The sequence below is a fragment of the Alligator sinensis genome, unplaced genomic scaffold, assembly GCF_000455745.1.
Source record: "Alligator sinensis unplaced genomic scaffold, ASM45574v1 scaffold1059_1, whole genome shotgun sequence".
NCBI lineage: Eukaryota > Metazoa > Chordata > Crocodylia > Alligatoridae > Alligator > Alligator sinensis.
Genome location: NW_005842103.1, coordinates 1,369,178 through 1,379,042, shown reverse-complemented (window position 1 = coordinate 1,379,042; position 9,865 = coordinate 1,369,178). Strand labels below are relative to the sequence as shown.

Below are 9,865 nucleotides of genomic sequence, written 5' to 3'. Positions count from 1 at the left end.
AGCACGAGGTTGGTGTCTGCGTTGAGATAACAGCAGTGTGCCCGTGTTGGCAAGAAAGCTAAGGGCATCCTGGGCTGCATCGGCAGATGGAGGGCAGTGATTCATCCCCCTATTCAGCACTGGGGAGGCCACATCTGGATCCTGCGTCCAGCTGTGGGTCCCCCATGACAGAAAGGATTGAAGGGAGAGTCCAGTGCAGGGCAATGAAGATGGTTCAAGAGCTGGGGCATATGGGTTGTGAGGAGAGGCCGAGGGAAGTGGGCTGATTGAGTCTGGAGAAGAGACCAAGGGGGACTGAATAGCAGCTTTCAACCGGGGGGCTGCAAAGAAGACGGAGCTGGGCTGTTCTCTGTGGGGGCAGGTGACAGGACAAGGAGCAATGGGCGCAAGCTGCAGCAAGGCAAGTTGAGGTTGGATATTAGGAAAAACTCTCTCATGAGGAGGGTAGGAAAGAAGTGGGACCCGAGAGGTGGTGGAAATCTGCATCCTTGGAGGTTTTAAAGCCCCAGGTAGACAAAACCTTGGCTGGGATGATGCAGCTGGTGCTGGTCCTGCTTGGAGCAGGGGTTGGACTGGATGTGACCTCCTGAGCTCCCTCCAACACTATGACAGTCTAGAAAACAACACCTCCCCTCTCCAGCTTGCAGGGGAGTTGGTCCAGGCAACCGAAGCCCTACCCAGACTCAGCACATTCCTGGCCCTTCCTACACACGCGATAACGCCGCCAGCTTCCCTGCCCCAAAATACATGCCACGCGATGGGGCTTCGAACGCAGCCCTGGTGAAGGGCAGAGAGCCAACACCCCGGGGTGGGGGAGACGATCTGTGGACAGGCTGAGCGATTTCTGCCAGCTTCCCCCCCCCAATTTATCCTCGTTATCTCACTTCCCACATATTTCTCGGCCTCCTGGATAAGGCAAAGGCTGCAAGCTCAGCTGTCAAAGGGAGAGAGAAATGTGCTGAGTGTGCACCGGTGGGGGGGAGTGCCCGGGGAGGCCTCAGCCCGGGGCCGGGGGCACGCTTGCGACCAGAGCTCACGCAGCCACACGGTCCTGGCTGTCCTGTAGGTTGCCAGCTGCCGCGGAGCTCGGCACGGTGCCGTGCAAAGTGCCCCGGCGGCAAGAGGCCCATTAGAAAACACAGGGCTGCCTTATATTTAGATGTCCAAATTATTCAACTCATTTCCAAACAGGATTCCTCAGATCTTTGCAACCAAACGCTGTTTCTCCAATAGGATCTCATTTAACTGGAAAAAAGTTTAAGCATGAAACTTTTTATGGGGGCGGGTGGAGGGGAGAAACCCCATGTACCTTGGGGGCTCAGCTGACCAATTAAACAATTGACCAAAAACACATCACTGGAAATGAATAAAGCTTAGTTTAGTTAAAATCAATGCAAACAAAAGAACCCTCCTAGCAAAAGAAATTTGTCAGCTTTTATATTCATGATTTTAATACTTTATAAGTTTAAAACCTATTTTATATTAATTTTATATTTTGATTCTCTATACATGCATGCAGGCATGCATATACACACATATACACATGTATGTATATATATGCCTGCATGTATGTTATCTCGCATCCCATATATTTTATTTATATATGTGTGTGCATGCAGGTGTGTATATATACTACCAAAAGCAGCCTTCCAAAAAAAAGTTTCTAACACACATTTAGAAAATATATTAGAAAATACTAAACTTTTTTTGAAGCTTTTAGGGTTGATGGGTTTTTTTGGGGTGGGGGGCAGGTTTGAAGGCTGGTTTGGGTAAAATATTTTTGCACCCAAGCCTTTCCTGCAGAAACTCCACTTTGAGAAATGCTTCCTCTGTTCATTTGAGAGCAATGGGACTGTTTTTCAGGCCGTGGGGCCGCTTGTTCCTCCCTCGCTGCTCCCGTATCCTGCAAGCAGGAGCACTGGGCGCCCCGCAAGGGCCGGAGACACGGTCCGTCGCACTTGGACGGCATCTCAGAGCTGGTCGACTCAGAGCTCAGGTGCGTCCGTGCCCACCACCCTGCGTGGCCTGTAGCCCACGGGCCGTTGAAGCTCACACGGTCATTTGGCATTGAGTCTGTAACTTCGGCCCGAGGCTGAGCATCCTTTAGACGTGGTTGTACCCCAACTGGGAGAGAAACATGTTTCTCCATGGAGCATTTGATGTTTAAAGAAAGGTTTCCCCGTTGTGTTTGTGAATGGACCCAAGAGGGGAGGGAAGCACCGAGACCCGTGCTCCTCAGGCAGGCTAGTTTCATTTGCCCATGGGAACCCCCATGCCCAGACATCTCCTTGCCTAGGAAGCTGCCTTTTTGCACCTCGCCCAAGCTGCATCGCTTCTGCCGCGGGCTGGTAGCAGTGCAGACACAGCCGGCGGCTCCAGCCCCGGAGCTTGGCGGCCTCCCTCGAAGAATGAACGAGCAGCTCCCTCTGGCGCCCTAACGAGCCCACGTCTGATGCTGGCTGGGGCCTGCGATGCACCTGCCTCCCTTTGCTCAGGGAAAGCAAGAATACGATCCAGGAAGGAAAGGCCAAATCCAGCACCTTTTTGCAGGGCTCAGCACATGGCACACACCTGCAAGTCTCCTCCCCAAGGCTTTGGGTGCCTAAGTCTAGATATGCAACAAGTCCTTGGGCTCACTCGGCACAGGTGAGCTAGGAGGGCATGAAACTAGGGTGAAAGGGACTACTTTCTGCAAGGGCATTTCCACCCCGGTTGTGTGTCCCGTAGTGAGGTTGTTCCACTGCTGCTGTTTATGACAGCACAACCACGTCACAATCGTAACGAGCCAAGCTGGCAGGGTCCCCAGGACATCACAGCTAGTCCAAGCCCTGCGTGGAGCGGGATCATGCCTGGATACACCATACTGGACAAGCATCTGCTAACTTTCCAAGGACAGAGATTGCCCAGGTTGTCTGAGCAATGCTGAGCCATCTTCATAGCAAGATAGTTCTTCCTAATACCAACCCTAAAACTTCCCCTGCTGCAATTTGAGACTGCTCCTCATCCTCTCCATGATAACACGCCCGGTATTTGTAGCTGTATCAGATCCCTCCTTTTCCCCTAGATGGCACCAGGAACAAGGACAGCGGAGAGGGATTTGCTCCGAACAGGCTCTTGCAGACCAAGATGCACCCAGCCACCAGCGGCAAACACGCCAGAGGACAAAGATGAGGTTCAAGTGAACACTTACCTGGTTTCCCAGCTTGAGCAAGGACCGCCTGCGACTCCCACGGAGGGGCCCTGTTTGCACCCGTCTCTGGGGCTGGAGGGCCATGGGATGCACACGTAAGGGCACACGCAGACCAAGGCAGGATCTTGGCCAATGATCCTGCTAATTGTGCAAAGCCAAAGCAGCATCTGCGGGAACTGCCTTCCTCCAAGGGGGTGGATGAGGGTGAGCTGTGCAGCGGCATGAAATACAAGCTCTATGGGCAGGTAAAAAATGAGTTTTAAATGGTTCCCTTGTGCCTGGCATGGGTTGGACTGACCCACCCATCAAATCACCATCCGGATGAACTGCCCTGCTTTCCCCCTGCCCGTTACCCAGCTCCAGTGTGCAGCTGCATTAAGAACAAGAAAGGGCAAGCCACAAGCCCTGCATTTCCCGTGCACTTAACCTGCTTCCTTCGAGGGAAGAGGCCAGCTCCAAGCCAGCCATGGCAAAGATGCTCTCCTCTCACCGCTGCCCCCAGCATCTCACAGCTGTACAAACCAGCGAGGAGTCTGCCTTGACGGGCTGCTGACGAGGGTCCTAGGAGGGGCTGCTGGCTGCGGGGATGTGCCCAGATGCATGCAGCTGCCCGTACTTTCCCACCTGCCTGGCTGCGTTTTAAGCTCAGCTCCCCAAAACGCTTCCAAGGCAGAGACAGGAGACAAGGCACGTCTGACTAGAAGGACAGCGGGGTTAATAAAACAATATCGTCTGGCAACTTGTTGCATTTTTTAAACTTGATATATATAATTTTGCAAATCAGTGCACATCCCAATAAAGTTGCGTTCATTTTTGCTTCCATCTTTAACTGAATAATACAGCCCTGGGGCTAGTAGTACAGCTGCCACTTTCTTTTTACCTGGGGAAAAAGGTGTGTTGTGTTGTAGGCCATGTTGCACCACACTGCTTGCACCCCCGCTTTTCACCACCCTCCATCCACCCGGACGTGCAACTGATGCAGATGAGAGCGGGCTCCACGGGACCCCCAGGCCCTGTCCCCCCATAGCTAAGCCCTGGCCCTGCCACTCCCCAGCGACCTACCTGCTGTTTCCCGTCCCGGGTTGACCCGGTGTGGCCTCTTTCCCCTTCCCTTGCTCCCACACCGCCTCCCACAGCCCCCGATATGTAAAGCCACAATCCCAGCCCCTAATCGGATGCTCGCCGTGGAGAATCAGCTGCATATTTCAGCCAAACAGCCACAAACCCCAGCAACGGGGCATCGGCACCCTTGCAGAAACAGGCTTGGCTCAGTTATCTGAGCCCGCGCTGTGACAATTTATCCGATTGAACAGGAACCGCAGCACAGATTTGCTGCTCTCGGGGAGGTAAAATCCGAGCAGGTAGGGCAAGCAATTGCAATCAGTAATTGAGAGGCGGGGGGGAGGGTAAATTCGGAGCAGTTAGGGAAAGCAATTGCAATCAGTAATTGAGAGGCGGTTTTAATCATTCAAGCCAGCGCAGCCAGGGAGACAGAGGTCACGCCTAAATCATGGCCAGGCCGGGCTTTCATGTGAAAAAGGATCTGAGCAGCTCCTAGCTGGATTTATTGCTGTGGTGATGAAACCTTATCTCAGCCTTTGAAGCTTCCAGGATGTTTTCCCTTTGGCTGCAGAGATTGAAAAGTCCTGAAAGCGATGTCTTATATTGGTCACCCGCTGCTCAGCCCCAGGCTGGAAGAGATGGACACGTCCTCCTTTACAACAGCCCCTTTTCATGCTACTTCTTATTATACAGTCCCCTTCCCCAGGGTGTCTTTGGGGCGCTCATCCTCTCATCACAGGTCTTGCAGCCCTGGTCTGTGGCCTGAACCTCAGCAGTCAGGAGTCACGGGCCGTTCCCCCCCAAAGCACTGGAGTCACGTACTACCCACTTCCCCACGACACCTAGTTTGCTGCAATTCGGTCTGGACATCACCCAGATTTCATGCCAGGCGACGATGAAACCAGCCTCAAACTCTTTGCCCAGCTCTCATCTCTACAAACGCTCGGTGGGAGCATTTATACCAGACCGGAGTTGCCGCAGTTAAGTCTTGGCATCTATATGTGCAGCCCTATTAGGTTGGGGGAAATGAATTAACTCTGCTATAGGTTAGTACTTGCAGCATTATTTAGTGCACCGCAAGCATGTGTAGACACTGATGGGGCCGGCTGGGGCATGATGGTGTGTCAGGGCGGGGGCTGCCTGCCGGTTAGCCCTGCACTGAAGCACTGGTGTGCACCAGTCAGCCCCACCGCACGTGGTTGAGCTGGGTCGGAGCAGCCCTGGGCTGGCAGGATGACCCTGGGCCCCTTGCTAGCCGGAGCTGCTCTGACCTGGCTCAACGTGCCATCTGCACGTGCACCCAGGAGCAATAAACTCCAGCACAAACTGCGCCGGAGTTGATTGCATCGCACGAATTGCATGTGTACATGCACTCTGTGACACGCCAGCCGCTTTCAACCCGCAGTGCTACAGACGGTTTCCACCCAGGCCCCCTCTAAGACGCTGTCGGGTCTGAGTGCACTGGACCCACGGGCCCGACCCACTTGATCTCAATGACCATTGACCAGACGCTTGATCTCGATGACGGCACTTCTCAGACCAGGAGCAGCCCCTCTCGAGGCTGCCAGATCCTTTCATTTGCTGCTGCCTCCGCTGCGGACATCACACATCAGACAAGGAGGGAATGCAGGGTGAGGTCCACTCCTCTCTGGGGATTCATCAACCCATTCGTGAACCCTGTCCCTGAGGCTGAGCCCTCTGCTTCTGTGGAAACCAGCACACTGCAGGGTTTGCTTTTACAGAAATGGAGGAATTAGAATAAAATGAGCTGGGACAAGACCCATTTCACAGGAACACACTGGAGAGGCACGCCTGCTTGCTCAATGAAGGGGTTCGAAGAGGCAGCCCATTGACTCGCTAATGCTGTATTTAGAAAGTGCATTGGCTGAAGTGTGCAAACCGTCTCTTTGCCATGCAGTTAACTGCGACACACTGGCAAGCCAGCCCACAAAGGTGCAGCAGTAACTTGGGCTCTCCTAGACCCACACATAAGGAAACCTGGCCCCACCGCCTCGCTTTCCTAAATTAATCTCCGATTCCCTCTCCATACCCCATTGCAAATCCCATTAACAGCAAGGCTGTTCAGTACAACAGTCATCCAAACAGAACTGATTGCAGCTACTGCCGGGATTCATCTGAACAGCACGCTCGGCGGGGGCACAACGACACGCGTGTTTGCATGATGTGACGGCAGCACGGCAAGAGCAGAACAGCACCGCCAGCCCCCACGTTTCCAGCAAGACCACCCCCCGCTGCAGACTCCCAGATTAATCCAGGAATACGTGAAGTTATATCGATGCCCACAAATTCTGGCTGCAAGATGATAGATGCTAGAAAGAAAGAGTTTGAAGGTACACGTAGACCAGGCAGTGTGGTAGCGGGGTGTGCATCAAAGATATTCAAATACAGCTACGAATGATTGTTAAATAAAAAGTTTAGCGCCAAAAGTTTAGTCTGACTTGCCCTCTGAATGACTTCACAGACACGCACTGTGGATGTCCGGCTCAAGGTTAGTCCGTCGGGGTTCCCTGCGCTTGTCCTTAGAGCAGATTTCCCCGATCTCACAGGCGATGCCTGCAACAAGCCTGCATGAAAACACAGGACAGTAACTTTGCAGACCATCCAGGCTCCATCCATCCAGAGGTTTGTTCTATGAAGAACGCTCTCCTCACAAAGGTCCCACGACATCCGGCCCCCCGGCTGCCCACTGGCGTGCAATTCCTGGCGTGCACCACGTCACAGCTATGACAAGGCCCCGTGACAAGTTCCTAAAGCTCCTCTTTCATTTAAACCTGCAAGCTCTTGTAATCGTGGTCTAGCAGCATCCTTCAGTGAGAGCTGTGAAATCTGCAGTAGGACAAGTGCAAGAGCGTCACATGGCACAAGAAGATAGATGCACGGGATTACCGACAGGTCACGTCCTGATCGTGCCCCGCAGAATGGCAGAGCCACACACGAGCATTAGCAAGGACGGCATTTCCTTTGGTGGCTACCTTGAAATGGAGTCGTTCAGAAACATCCTCCTTACCCCCCACCCCGCCAAGGTTACTCACCAGAAGGGGAAGATGAAGATGCAGCTCTCCAAACCTGGGTCTTCAACACCTCCACGGATGGAGACTGCACCACCTCTCTGGGGAGCCTGTCCCAGTGCTTCACCACCCTCCTAGGGAGAAAGTTTTTCCTAATATCCAACCTCAACTTCCCTTGCTGCAGCTTGAGCCCATTACTCCTTGTCCTGTCGTCTGCCCCCACTGAGCCCAGCCCAGCTCCGTCCTCTTTGCAGCCCCCCTGCAGGGAGGTGAAGGCTGCTATTCAATGCCCCTCGGTCTCCTCTTCTCCAGACTCAATCAGCCCAGTTCCCTCAGCCTCTCCTCACGAGTCCTGTCCCCCAGCCCCACAACCATTTTTGTTGCCCTCCACTGGATTATATCCAATGTGTCCATGTCCTTGCGGTACTGGGGGTCCACAGCTGGACACAGGATCCAGATGTGGCCTCCCCTGTGCTGAATAGAGGGAAGAATCACTGCCCTCCATCTGCTGCAATACTCCTCCCAATGCAGCCCAGCTTGGCACCGAGGGCACACTGCTGGCTCCTGTTCAGCTTCTTGTCCCCTGTCCCCCCAGGTCCTTTTCTGCAGAGCTGCTGCCCAGCCCGTCACCCCCAGCCTGCACCGGTGCAGGGGATCGCTCCCTCTGAAGTACAGGGCTTTGCACTCATCCTTGTCGAACCTCAAGTTGAGTGAAAGAAAGTGAAACGGGACCAGGAAAGGCTACAAACTTGGATCAGACTGAACAAGCCAACACCGAGGTGTATTTAAATGTTTTTATTTCAACTAATGCTTTGCCACCATATTACATCACTTTGAATAGCTCAGAATAGCAATATGATCTCAAAATATAGCAAACAGCTTGCCAAAGCAAGAGTATATTAACTCCTATGGATACAGCTCCTTTCTTCTTTGGTGACAACACTTTCCGGTTTTTTTCTGCAAAAATAGTTTTCTGTTTCGGCATGGTTGCTGTTCAGTTTATTGAACCCTGCTGTTTGTAACATTTGCTTCTTCCCCTCGCAAAACCTGCCCACAATGTTCTGTACTTTTATATCCAACAGCATTTTAAATAAAAAAGTATAGTTTTCATGCAGACTTTGTAAAAATTATTTTCTAGGTGCACACAACTGAATCAAGATGCGTACGAAAAGGCATTCATTTCCATCCCCAGATGTCATGACACCAGCAAAATGACAACAGCTATTGTTGTGAAAGGCTGAGTTTCATGGTATTCTCAAATATATTTTAAATGTGAAAGCCTTTAAAAAAAGTAACCAGAGAAAAACCGCTAGGCTTTATTTGTAACGTAATCAAAGTATTGTTAGATGTATAAAAAAAAGCACCGTGTAAAGAGAAGGCTGCAGGAAGATTCAGATATATGTTTCAATTAACCTTTTAAGCCATGCTACTGGTTTGCAGCTAGTCCTGTAACTTTATAGTTACAAACGCAAGCGGAAGCTGAAACCCAGAACATACTTTGACCGCAATACAAATTAAACCGGCTGTCAGATAGAAAGTAAGATCTGTGTCTCTTGAGATTCATGCCAACCCACCGTAGCAACCCTCAGAAGAAAAAACATGGGATATCTGAGAAACAGCACATCTGAAAACCCCAGAGCAGCACGCTAAGATGTGGCCTGAGATGAATGCATTTCTGTAAGCACTTGACAAGTCAAACCTTCACCCTGGGAAAAGAGCAAGTCTGTTGGTCTAAACTCCTCTCCCTGAGATTTTGGATAGCGTTCCCGTCTTGCAAAGCAAAACCGAAAGTCCTTTAAACTTCAACAGGTCTTAGGCCAACTGCATTTCAAGCTGGACACAGCTGATCTGCTAGTCTTGCACCTGGGATGGCAGGCTGGGCTTTTCTGCACGTGTCAATGATTTTATACCCTCTTCATTCCCCTGCCCATCAAGCACGCAAACACAGTCATGACCATCTTCGGTTTCACCTCCACCAGGTCCTCTGGGAGAGCGTACACTCGGGCACCGATCCTCCTTGCCATTGACACCGCATACCTGTTTGCCATTCAAGAAAACAGACAGAGTCCAGGTGAGCATTTACAATCCTTTCCCCTCGAATACTACTCGCCTCACATCTCTCTGCCAGAGCGACTCCAATCGCCACTAACAAACAGACTTAATTTGGGCTTCAAGATAGCTAAAACAAATGTACTTCCCCTATCTGAGCAAGGTTTCAAGACACTGCAACTGCTCTTTAAATAACTTTAGTCCAGGAAAATGTTGCATTTCTACGTATGATACTTAACACTTTGATTACAGGTCTTTCTACAGCTGCTGAGAAAATGTAATAGATGCTCTGCATCGTCTACTACATATTTTAAAATCTGATGAGATGGTAAAAATTATTCAATGCCTTCTGGAATGAATGTTTCCGAGCAGGTTTGCTCCCTGCTTGCTTTCTATGAATATTCAAGCAAACCTTAGCACTAGCAAGAAAGTTGCCTGAAAACTTCCTGCGAGTTACTCTGATAGAGTCACCCCGGAGAGGAAGTTTCCAACATCCACTCTGTGCATCGCGCGGCAAGCTTGCTTTGAAGCACCA

At 51.4% G+C, this 9,865-nt stretch overlaps 1 protein-coding gene across 3 annotated transcripts in view; it reads right to left on the bottom strand.

Annotated features, from left to right (window-relative positions):
* Nucleotides 1–8,061: 8,061 nt before the first annotated feature.
* The window catches only part of PLS3 (plastin 3), a 44,559-nt gene continuing 42,755 nt past the window's right edge, over nt 8,062–9,865 (bottom strand). For all 3 annotated transcript variants that reach the window (XM_025205053.1, XM_006024437.2, XM_006024438.2), the window contains one exon: nt 8,062–9,318. In XM_025205053.1, coding sequence (XP_025060838.1) covers nt 9,186–9,318 — 133 coding nt within the window. In that variant the 3' untranslated portion in view covers nt 8,062–9,185. The remainder of the gene's footprint in view (nt 9,319–9,865) is intronic.